General features: G+C 35.1%; 2 protein-coding genes across 2 annotated transcripts in view; one reads left to right on the top strand and one right to left on the bottom strand.

Moving 5' to 3' along the window:
• The window catches only part of Rab14 (RAS oncogene family member Rab14), a 49,714-nt gene extending 34,884 nt beyond the window's left edge, over positions 1 to 14,830 (bottom strand). Inside the window, exons 1-2 of the mRNA XM_089102288.1 lie at positions 14,672 to 14,830; positions 2,619 to 2,745 (exon numbers count right to left, since the gene is read on the bottom strand). Of these exons, the coding sequence (XP_088958414.1) occupies positions 2,619 to 2,745; positions 14,672 to 14,780 (236 nt within the window). The 5' untranslated portion in view covers positions 14,781 to 14,830. The remainder of the gene's footprint in view (positions 1 to 2,618; positions 2,746 to 14,671) is intronic.
• Positions 14,831 to 14,970: 140 nt separating this feature from the next.
• Positions 14,971 to 21,822, top strand: part of hpo (serine/threonine-protein kinase hippo) — a 77,750-nt gene continuing 70,898 nt past the window's right edge. The window contains exon 1 of the mRNA XM_089102286.1: positions 14,971 to 15,005. The gene's annotated coding sequence lies outside the window, so the exon portion shown is untranslated. The remainder of the gene's footprint in view (positions 15,006 to 21,822) is intronic.

Raw genomic sequence — 21,822 nt, 5'->3', positions numbered from 1 at the left:
GAAGCTTAATTTTTTCATAATGCTCTTTGCCTGTATCTATTGTTTCACCTTTAAAACAGTTGAAATGGGTGACTTTGATATTGATTTTTTTTTTTTTTTGCTATTTTGGATTCCTAAAAACTCTTCTTGTATTAAAAAGTGGTTTTTAATAACAAATTTAAAAAAATACATTTTAAAGTTTTTTTTTGGCTCTTTATAGAATATATGTCATGTAGGCTAAGGCTGAACTGCTGCTTTTTTTATTGCTTTTGGCTGCTCTTTTGGATATTATTCATTTTTTATTTTGGGGATTCATTCCAAATTATATGGCTTCCTCCTTTATTGGATAAAATAAATAAAAATATAAACTGATAAATACCTAATATCAGTCAAATTATAAACTGCATTTAAAAGGAGTAAATTTATCAAACTTAAAAATACATGATGAACAATTCACATGAGAACACTTCAATTACAGTGAAACAACAAACACTTTATGGTTTATTCTTTATGAAGAAAAATAAAGTGCCAGCTATTTTATTAGGTAAAAAATGAAAAGCTCGTCCGTTTTAAATGTAATTAAATGAAATAATATGCAGACAAAAGTAGCTCCAGGAAGATATTGAGATTTTCATCCTAGTTCGTCACTTTTAATCCAAGCAGCATGTTAGGACACTTAGTATCAGCTATTGAGTTTAAGCTTTGATTTCCTAATGCTTGCAAAAATTACCAAATTTAAGAAAGTCGCAACAAGAAGTCACCCGTGGTCAAAATATTCAAAGATTCCTCTTTGATCCCCACCCAGGCTCAAAGCTTCTGCTATGGTCATTTCCATGGAAATCTCCAAAGAGTTTCTTTTTAAAATAGCTTTCAAGTGTAGTTAGGGGTATTTAGCTTTTTTTGCTTTTCTTCAAAGCTTTGAAAAAAGTGTTATAATATTCCAAATGCTACATTTGTTGTATTTGTGCATATTTTTGGTAATCATTTGTGGGGTGATCAAATTTTTTAAACCACTGTAGATACGTAAGAACGTTGCAACATCTAGTACCCTGAGGTCATAAGACTGTCAAAGACTCTTCCTTGGACCTCCCAAATTGAAAGCTTTTATTAAGACCTAGCCTTTTAATGTAACTTGGGCACTGGACCAAGGGCGCCATTGTCACTCGAGCGCAACGTTTGATGGGGATGTCGATATCGCTTTCGTCACACCAATTTGTTTTAGTGTGAATCTGCCTGGTACTTATGAATGAATGTTTTCAAAGTAAACCCATTTCATCAATAAGAAAACCCGTTTCAAAGTAAACCCGTTTCATCAATAAGAAAAAAAAATGGGTTGGACGCATTTGTCCCTTTCTCTTTGGACGATAAAACCCTGCAAGTGCTATATCAAGTATAACTCACGAAAATCTTGTTAATTTTTGTAAACTTTTAAACTTTTTGGCATTCCTGCTTTCAATAAAAAAAAAAATAAAATAAAGGTACTATCACTGGGTAAAAATGTTTCAAAAATAAGATTTTATTTTCTATCAGGCGTTCAACAATTTAGTATTAAACATTAAGAAAATCTTATCAAAAAACAGCAAAAAAAAAAAAAAATCTGCAAATTCTTGACTAAGAATGATGTAAAAAATAGCAATTGGGAAACTGCATTCGAAATGATTTAAACTCATTTCATAAGGACGATACTTTTTTTTGTCAACATATGAAGAACTGTGTAAATTGCAATATTTGCAATTGCATATTGCATCTGTCTGGTTTTTATGCAAAGTAACAAAAGAGACGAAAATTAATGAACAAGAGAGTAGTGAAGAATTATGGTATACAAAGTAATATTTGGCAGGAAAAGTCACTGGTGATAAATCACTAGGGGTGGCACCGTGATTGTGTGATTTTCGGGGATTGGGGAAACCAAATTTTTTTTCGGAGTGACGCATAGATTTTCGGGGAAATACTCGAAAATTCAGGGATAGTGCAAGCCCTGCTTGATTTCTAATCAGGAAAATCGAAATACTAAACCACACGAGAAAGAAAACCTCCGACTTTGCGGTTGACGTAACAAAGAATTGCTGCAAAATTAATTTGAAGTCGACCGAACACCGCCACCTCTGCCGGCGGCGGCGCGCCTGCGGCACGCCGGCGGCGTTTGACCGGGCCTGTCGTCGGCGGTGTTCGGTCAATCCGCCGGGACGGCGCCAGGGTCTACCCCCAGCAGGGATAGGGAATATTCCTATGTCTAGTCAAAGAACTCTTCTCATTAGGTATTTGGTAATATAACCCATACCTTTGTTCCTTCTTAAATTTACTTTGCCTTACATCACACTCACTAGTAATAGGAAAATTTTAGTATCTGCCAGCTTTAGTGATGGTAGTTGGCTGCTCAACTGTGGCTTCCTAAAGACTGCACCACTGGCACCATTTTTAGTCCCCAAAATAATGATTTCTTTGAAAAATAAGATCTTGAACTTCTTAAAGAAAATCTTTAAATTCTTTGAGCTCTGTGACTACAGTTCAGATATTTTCAGTAGATTTTGTATGGATAAAGAAACTTGTTTGTATCTTAATCACAAAATCTTTAGAGAACAGGAGAAAGAGAAATGTTAAAAGACTTGTTTAAAGAACCAAATTGTTAAAAGACTCACCTTGTGACAGCTCTGAATCTTTCTTGTCCAGCAGTGTCCCAAATTTGGAGTTTTATTTTCTGTCCAGCCACTTCTATTATTCTAGTTCCAAATTCAACACCAATTGTGTGAGGACAATCAGCCATAACTGAAAAAGTAATATATGATAAAATGATTCAATACATATCAACATAGGGAGAGTTTAATTCCTTGGGACCAATCTAACAAACCCTCCCTCCCAGTGAAACAGTGGACAAAATGTCCTTTTTTGGGTTTCATCCCTGCCCTCCTTCAGCTGATCCACTTCCCTTTTTGAATTGTTCTGTTTACATTGATGAGATGAGAATAAAGAATAAAAAAAAATATATAAAAAACACACATACAATCAGTTTTTAAACCCAGTCTTTATTTTAATTTAATACATATAGATAATTGAATGGTGGAATAGTAGCTGAAGTAAGAGCACAGGTTCAAAAATAGCACAGTATGAAATAGTTCCACATTCATTCAATCACTCTCACTGGGAGCTTCAGGCTCATCTGAGTTGGAAAAAGTTGTACCAGAGGAACAGAACTTTCAGAAATAAGCCTGAAGCATCCATAAGGGTCTGTGAATGTTTCCTAAGTCCCATACCTCCACTCTTTCCCTACTTGTAAGATTTGTAACATTTATAAGTAAAACAGCACTTCAATTTATAAAAAAAAATTGAATTTGGTTTTGAACACAGTGGAGTTTTTATTTTTGTTTTATTTTCTTCCTCCTTTTGATCCAGGTCAAAGGACTTTGCAGGGGTACATAATATTGAAAATGTCTATGCCCTTGAAAATATGTAGGCTATATTTCACCTGGATATATATATTACCTAATCTCATTAAAGGGCTTAAACCCAAGGAAGTCCATTACGAAAGTCCTTAGTGCAAGAAAAGCAGAATCTCAATTTTTTCTGCATTATTACAGGAATATTGTCTTCATAGATAATTTAAACCTTCACAGGTTGGGGAGAAGTCGACAAAGGAGCTTTAAAATATCTTCTGAGACTGTAATTTATCTAGACCCCAGCACCACGCCGGCACATCGACCGAACGCCGCCAACGAGAGGCACGGTTGACTACCGCCGAAGTGTCGCAATGCCGCCGGCGCTCCACCACGGGCAGAGGCAGTGGCATTCGGCTGACTTTGAATTAATTTTGCTGTAATTCTTTATTGCGTCAACCACAAAGTCGGAGCTTTTCTTTTCTCGTGTGGTTAAGTATTTCGATTTTCCTGATTAGGAATCAAGCAGGGCTTGCACTATCCCCAAATTTTCGGGGATTTCCCCGAAAATCTATGTGTCACTCCGAAAAAATTTGGTTCCCCGAATCTCCGAAAATCACCCAATCATGGTGCCACCCCTAGTGATTTATCCCTAGTGACTATCCCTGCCAAATATTTATTTTTATACCATAATTCTTCACTGCTCTCTTGTTCGTTAATTTTAGTCTGTTGTGGTGCTTCACATATAAATTAGACATATCCAATTGCAATATACACGGTTCTTCATGTGTTGAAAAAAGTATTGTCTTTAGGAAATTAAATAAAAAAAAACAAGTTTTTTTTAACTTCAAGTAAGGACCGGCATTAAAACTTAAAAACAACTGCAGTTATTCCGTGGATGAAAGGGGTTGTCCCATCCTCAACGCCTCGCTCTTTGCGCTAAAGTTTTGTATTGTTTTAAAAAGTAGAGTGGTGAAAAAGAGTCAAAATTTAGCGTAAAGAGTGAGGCGTTGAGGAGGGGATAGCCCCTTTCATATACAGAATCATTACTGTTTGTTTTAAGTTTTAATGTTGCTCCTTACTTTCAGTTAAAAAACTTGTTTTTTATTTAATTTCTGAATGTTTTTCAATTAATGCAGGTTCTGATTTTGGCTCACCGTGCATGAAAAATTAAAACGTAATTTGTATATTAATTTTGGCAGATTTATTCTGGATATGAAGGGTCGCCCCCTCCTCGATACCTTGCTCTTTACGCTAAAGCTGTAGGCACTTTTAAAAAAGCTTCCTATTCTAATTAAACAATCCTATTCTAACCCTTCCTATTCTAATATAACAGTCAAACTATAGTGTAAAGAATAAGGTATTGAGGAGGGAGCAACCCCTCACATATGGCATAATTTCTGTTTGTTTTTTAAATAATGTTGGTGAACTTGGCTCACCCTCTATGAAATATACCCCCCCCTTCCTCACGGAAAACTCCTTTGTGGAAATTTCATCCAATGTAAAGTGCACCCCCCCCCCATCAAATTCCCTCCAGACAGTTCCTTCCTCACTGAGAATACCCCGCCCCTCTATGTAAAATGGTTTGCATATGAATCACCCTGAAAAATTCTCCTTAGCATTTTTTCATTGGATTAAGACTTTAATCTATAATCAGTTTCTTGATCACTCCATAAATGCCCCCTTCCTTGGAAATTATTTCCCAGGAAACAAAACACACAGATAAAAGTCCCTGGATAATTCCCCTGGAATATCGCCATATAAAAAATTTGGCAAAAAGAATGTAAGACAATTAAAAAGAATTTCGTAAAGTAATTCTGTCAAAACTCCCCAGTGTAACGTTTCTCCTAGAATATTCACTCATCAGAAATTTCCCTCCCAAAGGAAGATTCTCCCCTTACAAATCTACCCCAAGCACAAGCCCCCTCCCCCCCCGAAAAAAAATGGCTGTATACTTCCCAATGAAAAATACTATAGGTAAACAATGGACAAAGTTCACAACTTGAAGCCCTTTCCCTGAGGACTGTGGCAAGTCATTTTACACCTACAAACATAGTTATTAGATTTTCCAACTATACTGAACAAAGTGGCTATCTCAAAATTTTAATCTGGTAACTTTGGGGGAAATCATGAGCGTGGGAGGGGGCCTAGTTGCCCTTCAATTTTTTGGTCACTTAAAAAGGGCACTAGAACTTTTGATTTCCGTTTGATTATGCCCTCTCACGATATTTTAGGACCACTGGGTAGATACAATCACCCCTGGGAAGAAAAAACAAACAAATAAGCACACATCCATGATCTTTTGTCTTGCAGAAAAAAAATATACAAAATTCCATATTTTTGCATATAGGAGCTTTAAATCCCTACAATAAGATTATCTGATATACTGAACCTGATGGTGGGATTTTCATAAAGATTCTATGACTTCAAGTGGTGTTTTCCCCCCTTTTTCGAAAATAAGGCAAATGTTCTCAGGCTTGTAACTTTTGACACTAAACTTAAAGAAATTTATATATTTGAAAATCAGCATAAAAATCCGTTTCTTTTGATGAATCTATTGGTATCAAAATTGGTATCCGTCTTTTAGAGTTTTGGTTACTATTGAGCTGGGTTGCTCCTTGCTTACAGTTTGTTACCACAAACTGTTTGATGAGATTAAACCATTTTGAATGTAGTTTCCCAATTCCTATAAGATTCTTATATTATTTGTAGCCAAGAATTTTATTTTTAAGTTGAACAGAATGCATACACTACATAGGTTCAGTTGGATTTTGAAATTGATAGCCAATAGATTATTGTGACAGCTGAATTGTAAGTTTGTAGAATTTTGTTTTCTTTTGCTATTTTGAGATACATTTTCTTAATGTTTAATACACAATTATTGAATGCCTGATAGATTAAAGAAAATACAATCTTCTTTATGAAGATATTTTACCCCCCCCCCGTCCAAAAAACCTTCTGTTGAGACAAAATTTAGCTATAGACTATGTACAAGGTTGGGGAATTGAAGATTGAAACAGAAGTGACGTCAAAAATAGGATTTATAAAAAACTTGTATGTCACTGCCTATTGAGGGGGGGGGGGATATGGGGCTATCATTTTTAAATGATAATACCACATTTTTTTCTAATTGAAAGCAGTGATGCCAAAAACTAATTATTTTTTTCATTTAAAGCAGAGACAGAAGAAAATGATATCAAATTCTCAGGGAAACCATAGAAATATTTCTATAGACCCAGGACCCCCATTGGGACTTATTTTTTGTCTTGGGTATTTTTGGATTTCTTACAGGCTACTGGCCTTACTTGGCTTTTGTATGTGCTCCCTTTTAATTAGATTCATTGGATCTTCTTGAATGCCATGGCCAATCTATAGTCTAGTATTTCATTTATTATGCAAGGGTTCTGAAATGCCACAGCCATTTTATTTCTGCCAGATTTCTACTTCTCTTGAGGAATATCAAAGAAGACCAGCATCCAGCCAGTGACTTGCAAAGTTTTAACTCATGAATAGGCCAAAATCTTTTGTAAATTCAAGCTGGGATTTGAGAAAGACTGATGAAAAAATTAATGTTTGTGATCAACATTGATGGCGTCAGCATCAGTGTAAAAAAAAAATCATTGTTGGCGTGCCAGCAGCGCGCCACCGCTGCTACTTTTGGCCCCGCTGCCGTCGGTCTTCCCTTATCGGAACGGTGCCGGGGTCTGAATAATTTATCCATTCCTTAAAGTTATGTTCACCTACCTAAATAATTTTCTATGTCAGCAAAAAGCCACTAAACTACAATTTTACTTTCTTGTTTTCCTTGATAGATTTGTATAAATGTAGAAAAAGCAAAACTACACTCAAGTCAGAGGGAGAGTTGGTTACCTTGACCTGTTTCTGTCTACAAAGGTGCTTTCAACCTCATACCTATGCCTTTTTTCTACAACAAAGGTTAAAAATATAAGTGCAAGGACCAGTCCTGAAAAAAAATGGCTTAAAATCTAGCTCACATCCTTAGAACTGCTCACCTGCCTTTCAAAGGACTAAAGTAAAAGAGAAGTAGACTCTTTATAAACATTTAAAATAATTTCTTCGACACATTTGGGGCTCTCATTTAGGCTATAGGTAATATACCTGAAGGTTGAAGGTTTCAAACAGTTCGTGGTAACGAACTGTAAGTAAGGAGCGACCCGGCTCAATGGTAACCGAAACTCTAAAAAACGGGATTTTGATACCAATAGATACATCAAAAGAATCAGATTTTAATTCTGATTTCAAATATGTAAGTTTCATTAAGTTTAATCTTACCCATCAAAAGTTACGCGCCTGAGAAAATTTGGCTGATTTTCGAAAAAAGGGGGAAAGACCCTCTAAAAGTTATAGAACCTTAATGAAAATCACACCATCATATTCAGGGTATCAGAGAACCCTACTGTAGAGGTTTCAAGCTCCTATCAAAAAAAATGTGGAATTTTCTATTTTTTGCCAGAATAAATAACCCGGATGCGTGTTTATTTGTTTGTTTTTTTTTTTTTTTGTTTTTTTTTTTTTTTCCCCAGGGGTTTGCGTATAGAACCATTGGTACTATAAAATAGTTGGAGGGCTCATTTGAACTGAAATTAAAAGTTCAATTGACCATTTTAATTGACCAAAAAAAAATGGAGGGCAACTAGGCCCCCTCCCACGCTCATTTTTTTCCCAAAGTCACCCGATCAAAATTTTGAGATAGCCATTTTGTTCAGCATGGTCGAAAATATGATAAAAATGTCTTTTAGGATGACTTGATCCCCCAAAGTCACCAGGGGGAGGGCTGAAAGTTATGAACTTTACTCAATGTTAACATATAGTATTGGTTATTGGGAAGTATACAGAATTTTTCAGAGGAGATTTTTTCTGGTAGTGGGGGGACGGAGCGGGTCGGGGGCTATATGGAAGGATCTTTCCATGAAGGAAGTTTTCATGGGGGAAGGGACATTGCTATGAAGGGGGCGCCGGATTTCCCAGCATTATTAAAGAGAAAGATCAGGAATTAAAAAAAAAAAAAAAGTTTTTCAACTGATCAACTGATTGTGATTAAGAGGTCATTTTTAAAGAACTGGAAAAAAAAAAATTGAACTATAGTTTAAAGAGCAGGGTATTGACTAGGGGGCGAACCCCCTAATATACGTGTTAAAAATTTATGAATATAGAAGGTCGTTACGTAAGTTAATTCTAAGTTACGTATATTTATTACTAATAAAAACGTTCGTAAATAAAATTAAACAAGTTTCGAGAAAGCCATTTAACCAAATATAATATGCAAATTTTGTTTTAATTATTCATGTACGGTGAGCCAAAATCAAAACCTGCATTAATTCAAAAACGTTCAAAAATTAAATAAAAAAAACAAGTTTTTTTAACTGAAAGTAAGGAACGATGTTAAAACTTAAAACGAACAGACATTATTCCGTATATGAAGGGGGCTGTCCCCTCCTCAACGCCTCGCTCTTTACGCTAAAGTTTGACTTTCTCACAACTCTATTTTTTTTAACAATAAAAAAACTTTAGCGTAAAGAGCAAGGTGTTGAGGAGGGGACAGTCCCCTTCATATACGGAATAATTTCTGTTCGTTTTAAGTTTTAACGTCGTTCCTTACTTTCAGTTAAAAAAACTTGTTTTTTTTATTTAATTATTTACATGGCTCAACAACTTTCCAAAACAGCAAAATGCTCTAGATGTAGAATTCTACAAAATTTGTCCTAATCTTGGCTAAAGATAGCCCTGCTTACAAAATACACAACTGAACCATGTACCCTAGATGTAACTGTTAACCTCCATTTTTACCCTACTTTAGACTGTAGATGCATCTTTGACATTTTCATAACTTCAGATCAATGCTTTTCCAGTATGATCACATTCTAGGCACAAGTACAATGAGTTGAGACTGTAGCTAATACTGGTTTATTCTGGCACTAATTATAGCTCAAAGGGGTACATGATTCTTCTCATTTGCTTTTCTTATATTTCTAAATTACTTTGATTAAATAAGGGAATTTATCCATTTCTACTGCCTTAAAAAAGTTTCAATTTGAAACAAAGACAGTTTTGCACAACATAAGGTAATACATCAGTTACTGCCACCTAAAATAATATTTGGAACTTAAATAAAGACAGTTTGGCTTGCAGTCTAATAGAATCCAAGAAAACCCTACCTTTATGAACTAAAGACACTGCAAATATTGAAAATTAACTATTTCTATACATACATACATGTGCATTTCAAAGCTGATTAAGCCACATACAAAGACAAAAGGCTTTGATAAAATAAAAGAAAAAACTTCCCCTTTCCTCTCCAAAGGTTACCCTCTACATTTTTTTAATAAAAGTACCTATTGCCACTCTGTAAGTAAGAGAAGTTGATTCAAGGATTCCCAGTAGCTGTTCATTATTCTTGCTATTAAACCATTTTGCATTTATTTGTAAAATTAGAATATATCTATTTAATTACTAGTGGTAGACAGTTGATATGCACCTAAATCTAAACTATATTGTACCTAATTGATAATTCTAGGTTAACACAGTAGTTTTCAGCAAAACTCTATAACACTTCAACAGAAAAACAAACAAGTCAAAGCATTTGTATCACCAGTCCAATACTGAATATCCTGGTCTAATAGCATAGACTTTGAACCCCCAAGGAAAACCCCCTCAATTTCTGTAGGGTCTTTATTACTGTATATATAGGAGAAACTGCTATCATCTAGCACCTTTTTCAACCTTGAAGGGACATATAAATTTCTTATTCATTTTAGCAATCTTTCATATACAGTTCTGGTTAGGCTATATCCAATATAATGTAATATCCTTGGCCAAAATCATCTTTAATTGCAAAATTGCAAGTTGTTTATACTGGCAATTTTTCATAATGTGCTAAAGCTCAAAGAGTCCATTTATTTATCTGTATATATCTCCTATACTGTAGCATTTTAACTGTGCTCTGCACTTATTTTTGGAAAATTGTTATTATTGGCATCCTTTAAGGATTTTTATATAGTGTATATTTGAATGCTTTGCTCTTTTCATGAATGGCTATAATGTGTTTTTTCTAGGAGCCACTAGGTAGACCTGAAAATGAACTACTAGTTTAGAGGTTGGTCTTCTCAGAAGGAAATGCTAATGGTCAAATATATAGCTCAATTATATGTTCTCCATTAATTTTTCATAGGTGACTCTTTTCTTTACCTTAAATCACACTTGCCAGCAATATGGATGAATCCTGTAGATGTCAGTCAATAATGATGGTGACTCAGCTCATCAGGGGCATCCCAAACTGTGTGTAATGGCTGGCTCCACCATTCAGTGTCAATAACTGACTTGAAGGTTTAAGTACTAGGGGGCATGACTTTATTCTGGCTAAGTGAGTTTGAAGGGACAACCACCTAGTTGGAAAAAACTATTTTGCAGTCTGGTATTAGCATGTTTCTGGTAGAGCTTTGGGGAGGGGAGGGGGGGGGGCTCTTTTTCTTGAATAGCCATCTACCCAGAACAGGTTTGAAATAATATCATGGTTGCAGATCAACTTGTGCATCATTAATACATCCCCTTGCTTATGTTGGTGCATGAGAGATGTTATTTTGAGTCTTTTGAGGCAGGTAGGATATGACAAATTCTGAAAATTCCTAATACATTTTGTTATTTGACACTTTACAGATCCCAGAATTGGTTATTCAAGCTTGATTGAGTAGCAATGGACATCCCAAATTGTAAATTTGGTCAAATCAGGCCCTTTAAGAGCTTAGTAATCACTGCTGGGGATCTAATGCAGAATATTTTCTTTTTTTATACTAAGAGTTTGGTTGACTTTGGTTACTACAGACTGTGTATGTAGGTTGATAATTTTGGAGACCACACTGCCTTTCCATGACAATAAAATAAAAGTTCAAAACAGGGATAAAATCCTTTTTAATAGACAGTGTATAATAAATTTCACAAAAAAATACCAGATATTTTGGTCACATATACAGTGACTGTCATCAGTAGTTTTACTACTGATGACAGTCACTGTATATGTGACCAAAATATCTGGTATTTTTTGTGAAATTTATTATACACTGTCTATTATAAAGGATTTTATCCCTATTTTGAACTTTTATTTTATTGGTATGTAGATTGAATTTTGACTTGCCATCAACCTATGTTACAAAGGTTAAATTGCTATATTTTATAAAGTACTGACTTTGTTGATTGTTTGCTCCAGAATATATGACATTTCATTTCTTTCTATGAAATTCTAGTCACCAAGATTTTGCCCATATTGAGAATGTGTCAAGATCTGCTTGGATGTCTTTGGTACTTTGGGGGTCATAAGTTGGAATTAAGTTGGGGGTCATTATTTTGGAATTAGGTGTCAATTAGGCCAAGGTTTGTATCAACTAAGACAGAAGCCATGTGGGCAGGGCAATTGTAACTTGTTTATATTTAGATGTTCTATAATGGTTGAGTTTTTTCAGCCAACAAGTAACAAACTTGTGGAATCTACTCTCTGAAAATACAGTGGCTGCTGATTCAACAGGTGCAATTCAAGAAAAATCTAGACAAAGAATGGCTACAGCAAGAGTTCCTGTACAACTGGGAAGCTGCTGAGTTCTCAACGAAAATTTAGAAAACAACCCATTGAAGTCATAATGGAGCATTACAAGGATTAAAATCCTTAATTTTGCTCTGAGCTGCAATTTAAGGTAATTTACTGTAAATTTTTGGCAGTTCATATTATTGACTTACAAATAAAGTAAATATACTATTTGATGCCTTTTTTAATGCTCATTACAAATATAATAATTTTTTTTTTAAATGGATTTTACCCCCACCCCTATATATATCAATTCAGGGTATATATTTGCACATTAGGGGAGTTGGGTAAAGTTTATTTCTGATGCAAATGAGAGGTAAGTTTAAACTTTACTCCTGCCCCCCTAATGTGCAAATATACACCCTAAATTGGTATACATAGGGGTGGGGGTAAAATTCATTTCTGCCAAAAATGATCATTATATTTGTAATGACCATAAAAAAAGGCATTGAGTGGTATGTTTACTTTACTTGTAAGTCAATAATATGAACTGCCAAAAATTTACCAAGTTTACTATGTCTTCAAGGACTTTCTCTAGCCCTACTCCCAAGGTGAGAATAATTGGTCAATAATTGTAGGCCTCACATGTTTGCAGTTTTTTTATGAACAGGTACAATGTAAGCATCCATTCTAATCTTGTTAGATAGCCTAGATTTTACATCAAGGGTCTTTTGGAATTCTTTAAAACAGCCTAACCTACATTTTATAGCAAACCATACACACACAGCAAAAAAAAAAACTTTCATAGAATCAAGTGCTGGGAAAATTCATGGAGAATAGGCTATACAATTTGGGCTCTATGATCATTAGGGGGTGGGCAGAGGAGATAGGTGATGACAAAATTGTTCAAAGTTATTTTCAAAATTTTAATTTTCCATTTTGAGAAGGCCAGACTGCATAGGCCTCTATTATGAAATTGCACTTGCCAGCAATAAGGACAAGTCCTGTGAATGCCAGTCAATGTAATTACAAGTGAAAGGGTACTAGACCTAATTAGCATATTTGAAACAAAAATTATCAGGTAAATATTTACCAAATCATATTATTGAGTTAGCCTATGACTAAAGTGAATATACCACTTGATGCCTTTTTTTACGCTCTTTACAAATATAATAATCATTTTGCTGGAAATGAATTTTAGCCCCCACCCCTATATATTTAAAGTTCTATGAAATCATATTATTGAGTTAGGACTAAAGTGAATACACCATTTGATGCCTTTTTTTATGCTGATTACGAATATAGGCTAATAAGCATTTATATAGGGAATGAATTTCAGCCCCCCCCCTAAATAGACCAAGTAAGGGGTAGGTTAGGCTAGGTTAGGTATAGCCTATATAGGGGGGGGGGGGTGCTGAAATTCATTTCTAATAGAAATGCTTATTATATTCATAATCAGCATAAAAAAAGGCATTGAATGGTGTATTCACTTTAGTCCTAACTCAATAATATTATTTCATAAAACTTTATCCCTATATATACCAATTCAGGGCATGGGCAGCATATTGTCTAGGGGGGGGGGGCAGTTGACAGTGTGATGGAGTTTTATCAACTGCTTTTTCAGCCATATCTAATGTAAATTTGAAGGTCTAGGGGGGGGCAGCTGCCTCCCCCTGCACCCATGATTCAGGGTAGGATATATGTTTGCATATTAGGGGGGTGGGTGAAAAGTTTAAACTTACTCTCATTTACATCAGAAATAGCCTAAAGTTACCCCAGCCCCCCTAATGTGCAAATATACCCTGAATTGGTATATATAGGGGTGGGGGCTAACATTCATTTCTGACAAAAATGATAATAATCATTTTGCTAGAAATTAATTTTAGCCCCCACCCCTATATAGGTAAAGTTCTATGAAATCATTTTATTGAGTTAGGACTAAAGTGAATACACCATTCAATGCCTTTTTTTTATGCTGATTACAAATAGGCTATAATAATCATTTCTATCGGAAATGAACTTCATCCCCCCCCCTATATATGCCAATTCAAGGTTAGGTTAGGTATAGCCTATTTCGGGGGGGGGGGGATGAAATTCATTTCTGATAGAAATGCTTATTAGGCCTATATTCATAATCAGCATAAAAAAAGGCATTGAATGGTGTATTCACTTTAGTCCTAACTTCTTATTTCATAGAACTTTACCCCTAGCCTATAGGCTATATACCAATTCAGGGCATGGGCAGCATATTGTCTAGGGGGGGGGGGCAGTTGACAGTGTGATGGAGTTTTATCAACTGCTTTTTCAGCCATATCTAATGTAAATTTGAAGGTCTAGGGGGGGGCAGCTGCCTCCCCCCCCTGCAACCATGATTCAGGGTAGGATAGGCCTAAAGCCTATGTTTGCATATTAGGGGGGTGGGGGAAAAGTTTAAACTTAAAACTTACCTCTCATTTACATCAGAAATAGCCTAAAGTTACCCCAGCCCCCCTAATGTGCAAATATACCCTGAATTGGTATATATAGGGGTGGGGGCTAAAATTCATTTCTGACAAAAGTGATTATTATATTTGTAAAGAGCATAAAAAAGGGCATCAAGTGGTATATTCACTTTAGTTGTAACTCAATATGATTTGGTAAATATTTAACAATTATCAATTGAATTGGAAGGAGTGTTGGTCTTCTGCAAATTGATCAAAAACTGCAAGTTTACCTGTGTTACCTTGGTTCTTGTCTAGCCTATCCTAAATTATTGGGTTCAGTCCAGAAATAAAGACACCAAACTTACATTTCTTTTCGGTAAATTGGTGTAGGAGACAGGACTTGCCAACACCCATATCACCAATAATAATATACTTAAAAATATATGAATAATTGTAAGGCCCAGAATTTGTCATTTTGACGTTATAGGCTATCGTTTACTACTTCAAGAATAATCTGATAGTTTATATAATGTCCGCTCACACAAATTCAAAATCAGCAGTCCAGCCAGAAGAATATGACTTCATATTTGTTTCTGCTGGCCCTCACAATTTGCTTCCGAAATAACTTGGCAGCCCTGCTAATGGAAGAAGTAAGTTAATTAGACAAAATTTTAAGAATGATTTTGAGATAGGCTATTGGTAGGCTATGAAATCATTTTTTGGTCAAGGTCAGGGTATTGTGCCTACTGTAAATGAAACAATACAAAATTCTGAGAACATATTTTAATGTACTTCCATAGGCTAGGCTATAGCCTATCATTCCTAAAAGCACTTCACTTTAGGCCTACCAACACCCTCCTTTAGTGCATTAAGCACCCCTTAGTTGACTTATCTGGTTAATATTAAATTCCCAGGATTTAACCTGTTAAAGATAATAACAATACTTGTCAGACAACTTTCCAATCAAAACACTACAGGCAAAAAGACAACAAAATTAATCATGTATACTCCACTGTAAGCATGGCATGTGTAATAACCCCTCAAGCAGCAGTGCCAAATCACAAAAATGTAGGGGGGGGGGAGGGCAAGGAATTTTGTTTTTTTTTTGTTTGTTTTTAATGAAGATACAAAAAAACAACATTGAGCAAACATAGGCTACCTAAAATAGGGGGTAGCAGTAACTTCACAGTAATTTTCAAAGTTTAGGTGGATAATTGTCCCCTTCCCAATTGGTGCCTCTGCCCTGAAAGTACATCATGTTTTACAATTAGCTTATAGTCTCTTAATCATGCATTTTTAAGGGTTTGTAGTTGTTGCTTATCCAACAACTAAGCTAGCCTAGGCTAATTCAAATCATTTCAAGTAGGGATTCTACTGCATTTGAAGTTGTTTTGGCCTATGTCTTGTGGAATTTTAGGGATAAGCAATCAGGCCTGCCAAATGAGTAATATTGGAATGATCAAACCCCCTACATAATGCTTAAATATATAGCCCAAATTATACAACCTCTATGAATTTATATATGTGACTCTTTCTTTGAATTGATCTGGTAAATTTTTTCTTTTTCATATAGGCTACACTTAATATAACTAACCAATAGTTTAAAGATACATATATAAAGAAAACTGTCTAGTGAGAAGAAAAACTGCCATTTGTAAGCTGATTTAGTAATAGTAATTATTATTTCCATAAGTCTTAACAGTAAAATATTATTTTGATAGCAAATTTGCAGGATTTTTTAAAAGAGCTTCAAACTTCTCAAATAAGGTATTACAGCAAAACAAAAATTAATCCATTGAAACCACCATTGTTGAAAATTCTAAACAAGAAACTAACAGCCCCCACACGGATCAACAAGGAAAATTACATTTTTGCATAGGTAGGCTATAGCACTGATATTTCCTCCTTTTTTGTTCTGTTTTTTTTTCTATATTGCTAGCAGGGCAATGAAACATCATGACTCATTTTAAAGCTAATTTTCAATATTTAATAAGTTCTAACTAATTTTGTTAATTTACATCATAGTTAAAAAATTATAGACAAGGTAGTTAGTTACCTTTTGTGGCCCCATTAAGGGCTTGAAATGGAATTTACCCCACAAATGGTTAATATATTTAGAAAGAGCACAAATAAAAGCATCAAGTAATTACCATAAATCACACTGTCTAGCAATTAAGCTAAATCCTATAATGGCACTAGTGAGTAATGGGAATGACTCAAATCTCCTAGTCACAATCAACTCCATATTTCAAGGTATTTGGTGGTAAGGGCAGTTACCATGGGTGCTAATAATGGAGGGGGGGCTGGCTGAATGATGCTGCCTTATTTTTATATTTTTGATCTGAGATTTCTATTATATAGCATTAAAAGTGCCAATTAGATGAGGTTTGCCCCCCCCCCCTCTGGAATTCAGCTTATGGGCACCATGGCTATTATCACTTCATTTGTCAATGATTTCCAGCAGGACACAATTCTATTAGAGAAGAAGTGTTTCTAGGCTATCTAGGCGAGGCTAGTGTGGCTGTATGTTTCTAGGCTATCTTCTGAGACAACTTCAATGAATGGCCTCTAGTGTTCAGCTAACTGTCTAGTTGGAGATAGAGAGAGAGGTGTCAATGGGTTTTTAGCCAACTTCATGTCTTCCCTTTGCTTTCTAAAAACTAGTGAAGGTACTTAAGTTTTCTTAATCTTGCAGGATGTTAAGATTTTTACACCCTTCTATACATTTTGTGGCCTTTCTTTGAATAGACTTGATCTGCAACTACATCATCCTTATTAATAAGGGAGACAACAGTCTTTCCATGCTCTATGACTGGCTAAACTAGGGCTTTTTACAGCTTAAGCATGGTCTGTGGAACTTAAAGGAGATTGTCTTTTTTATTGACCCCAGTCTTTGTGATGCCTTACCAGCAACCATTCTTGTGTAGGATGTGGATCTCAGCTTGTTATACAGCCTATAATAAGCCCAAGATCTGGTTGGAGAAATAAGTTGAGGTTGTGTATTATTTGATTTCATACTATATACATTACTAAGGTTCAGGTTCAAATCTCCATCATTTTATTGGGGGGGGGGGGCAAGAAGGGTCCATATCTGGATAGTCAAAGGGCATGGGATGTATAATATTCTTTTATCCACATTATTGGGGGGGGAGGGAACTGCCCCCCTTGCCACCCCCAAATGACACCCCTGCCAAGGTTAGTTTTCCTAAAATGGATAGCTCTGTACTTTTGATTTTCAGCTCAAAGTGCCAACTCTGTCCATTTGGAAAAAGTGTCAATATCAGCTGGTAAGGTAATTTCCACATTTACTGGGTCAAGGGTTTTAAAATCATCAGCACAAAGACTTGGTTTATTTATGTCTATATGCGGGGTATCATTAATATAGACATTAAAACAATGATGGCCACAAGCACAGTACCTTGTGGAACTCCATTATGATTGTTGGAATTTCAGAAAAGAAGTACCAGCCTCCACCACCATGAACCTTGACCACTTGCTTTTTACTTATCAATAAGGTCATTATCCAGCTGGTTGCAATTTTTTTAATGCCAATAATATGTAGCTTCATTTTCAGTCTTCTGTGATGCACTATCCAATGCTTTGGCAAAGTCAAGAACAACTACATTGATGAACTAAATTTTATTAGAGACATACTTTTTGGAAATGGTTATCCTATTGTCTTTATTAACAATACAATTAGCTGAAGATTGGCAAGACACTCCCGTAAAATTAAGGGTCTTTTGCAGTGTGAAGTTCCTGTCAAGCCCTCAAATATATTTTCCCTCCATATATTCCAAAAGTCACTACAAGTTTAAAAAAAAGTTTGCACACAAAATAATTTTTATGTTGTATTTACAAATAATTTTAAAATCATGAATTTCTTAAATTCTGGTAAGGATATAACCCCAGTTACTCGCCAGAGAGGGGTTTATCAAATACCATGTGACTGTGGCCATTTTTATGTTTGTAGAACCCATCAAAATTTAGAAAAACGCCTGCAACAACACAAAGATGACATAAGTAAAGCTTTAAATTCTAATAGTACAAATATTTCCTTTGATTCTGCTTTAAGCAGTCACATATTTGTTAACCCTAGTCATAAAATGCTTTTTGAAGAAACTTGCCTTATTAGCAATGATTTAGGCATAAAACAGGTTGTTTGAGAGGCAATTGAAATTAAAATCAAAAATAATAATAATATTTCTTTAAATAGTGATTTGGGGGAATATTTGCTTAATGCCCTATACACAAATTTAATTAAAAATGATTTGACTAATTATATTAAAAAACCAGTAAATAACTCCACTCAACCTATTATGAATATACCTTCTAGGATGGCTGCCAAGAAGGCGAGATTAGCTTTAAAAGCTGGTCTGTAAGTATTTTAATTCCATCTGAATGAATTGTTCTCTGTCCATTTCGTTTTGAGTACCAGTCCTGGTTGAACTTCCTTGAAGTAATGATATTAGGGCTGTTTTAAAACATTTTTTTAATGATTGAATTTTAATGTAAGTTTCTTTTATAGTGTTCTTATTCTCTTTGTCTGTTTTGCTGAGGACAGCCCTTGGATATAGGGTCGAAATATTCATTTAAAGTTGCATTCCACTGTCTTGTATAAAAATTTCCCTGTTGTTCTACTTATTTGTTTAATCATTATCATGTAAAGTAAACACATTAGGAGAGAATTTTCTCCATAACTTTCTGCCTCAGATTTTAGGAAATTACCTTAAATTGCAGCTAGGAGGAATCTAAGGATTTCTCCTTGTAGAGCTCCAGAATGATGACTAGTTGTATGTAGGTTCACTGGTGACCAGATGCAGTTGCATCTTCAGCAGCATCCCAATTGAGTTTAAAGTCTCTGGGGGACCACTCAGCATCTAGTTTTTGTTTAAAAACATCAAAAGATTCAGCAGTAACTGTTTCATTAGATAGTTTGTTCCAATTATTGACAGTATGTGTTGAGAAGAATTGAGTACAGATTTTAGAAATTGTAGACTGCTTGACAAGTTTCAGGTGATGACCTCTAGTCTTTCAATTGATACCAACAGTAGGGAATAATGGTGGGAGAATATTAGCCCTCAATAACTTAAAGGTTAAAATGACTTCCCCTCTATTTCTCCTGTAATCAAGTGTAGGGAGATTCAGCTTTGATAGGCTTAAAGGGTAGGAAAGTTCTTGCATGCCAGATATCACTTTAGTAGCACATCTCTGCACATCTTCAAGAACTTTTATGTCTTTTTTAAAATATGGAGAGGTAAGAGACATTCCAACTTCAATCTTAGGATGCACAAGTCCCTTACAAAGAAGACTGATGACTTTAGGGGAACAAGAGGATGCTTAATTATTTAAGAGGTATGCTTAATTAGTCACAAGGTCAAACTAGCCCCAGCAGCAGATCTCTTAGCATGAGTGCTAAATTTTAGTTCATTGTCAATAGTGACACCAAAATCTTGCTCATTATTTACAGAAATCTCCACCATTCAATCATATCTAATAAATTAAGTCTCCTGTGACTATCATATGCTTTGAATAGCTGACTAGTTGGCTTATTGATTTTTTCACACCAAGTAAGTCATCTCTACTAGGTGAACTGGGGCTGCAATAAACATATCCAAATGTCACAGAGTAACCTGGCATGCATATTTTTAACCATATCAGCTTGACCTAAGGTTTAACATTGCAAGCCACCTTAAGTTGGCTCACTTGCAAATTGTCTTTCACATATGTTATTATATCTCTACCTTTGTCAAGGTTGTCTACCTTTATCATCTTTGTCAAGGTTGCTGAAAGCCTTGTACCCTATACCTATTCCATACAATCTGATCATCAGTTAATTTTATGGATAAGCATTTAGGTTTTACTTTGCAAATTGTAATAATGTCAGCTCTTTTTGTTGCAAGAGTGTGCAGTTCTACCATTTTGCCCAGGAGAAAATCACTATTTGTAAATAAGACAGACATACACTTACTAGGCTTCAAAGGACATTCAAGTTTACTAAGTGTTGTCAATACAGCATTTACACTGTAAACTTTCATCATTTGAACAATCAACCAAATTTGGTTCAGGGCTTACACAATTAAGGGATTAAGGAATATTAACTAATCTAGAAGCTACTGAGGAGTAAGAAATCAATGCAGACTTACTAGGGCAGTCCAGTTTGCATATCCTAGGGGTATATTCATAAGCAGACACTTTATTAAACATTAAGCTAGCAGTACTATTTACATCAAATGTATAATCTCTATCATTTGAATCCTTCAGTATTGCATGGGAGTAATGTATATGCTGCTGCTCAGGTGCCAATCTCTGTCATTTTTTGGTAGAATACAACCATTTATAATGCACAGGTTTTGCTTGCTGTGTGCTACTATGCTTTTCAGCTCTGTGACAAGTTCCTTGTCACAAAACTGATTAATTCACATCAAAGTGATGCATTGACTTTCTCCCTAGCTACATTTCAAGGGCGCCAGCAGAAAGTTTTCCAGGGGGGGGGGACAAATGCCAAATCACTGGTGGTTGGGTGACCGGGAATATATTTCAGGAATTTTTTTTTGTAGGAATAAGTTTATTTTTAAATACTTTTAGGAAAAAACTCTCAAATAAAAAGAGCAATTAAATTGCATGCAAAATGAAACAAAATACAGTAAATTTTAAACGACAAGGATTCCTGACAAAGGGTTCGATTTATTTAATCAATAATATATTTAACTATCATTCATTTAATCTTAAAAGAAAATCAAACCAAAATTACAGAAAGATTTATTGCTTTTGTAGATTATAAAAGATGTAGACTTGTCTTTATGCAATTTACTACACCTTAGACTAGTTTACAGAAGGAGTAGAGATACTCAAAAATCATCCTGACTGCATAGATACCATGTTTTGATTTTATAACAGCCATGTAAAATGTATCTCTTTCATAACAGGACAAATTGTCCTCCCTTGAGCTTAAATCTCTTGTATATTTAAACATTAAAAAAATAAATAAAATAGAATAGTGAAAGAAAAACTAAATGTAACCCATTAAGGCCCAAGAAAAATTGTTGGAGATTCTAAATAGACACTGGAGAGCTTATTTATCAGCTGGGGATGATGAATCTTGGCATGCTTACAAGAGGGTGAGAAATAGGGTGACAATGATCCTGCAGTCACACACTGAGTCAGTGGAATTGTCAATAATTAGTTGCATGCAAAAATGTCCAAAAAGGCATTGGAAGTATGTGAATAGGGGCAAAAAAGAGCAGTTGCCATCATCCACGGTCTTCAATGACCCAGTCACTGGTGAAACTGTTGATGATGATAAAAGAAAAGCAGCTATTTTTAAAAAAAACCTTTTCATCTGTTTTTGTTAATCCTGCTACCCATAAGATATCTAATTTATCACTGGCACCAGAAGCTTCTGTGTTACAGAATGAGTCACAATATGATGACTCTGATGTAGGGTCTGGGCTTGTCCAATAAGTTATCTGCCAGCTTTCTGTTGATAAAGCCCCTTATATAGATGGTGTCTCAAATA

Source organism: Artemia sp. Qi Xiang Cuo, chromosome 16 (assembly GCF_049724085.1).
Source record: "Artemia sp. Qi Xiang Cuo chromosome 16, ASM4972408v1, whole genome shotgun sequence".
Taxonomy (NCBI): domain Eukaryota; kingdom Metazoa; phylum Arthropoda; class Branchiopoda; order Anostraca; family Artemiidae; genus Artemia; species Artemia sp. Qi Xiang Cuo.
This window is presented reverse-complemented; position numbering and strand designations above follow the sequence as displayed.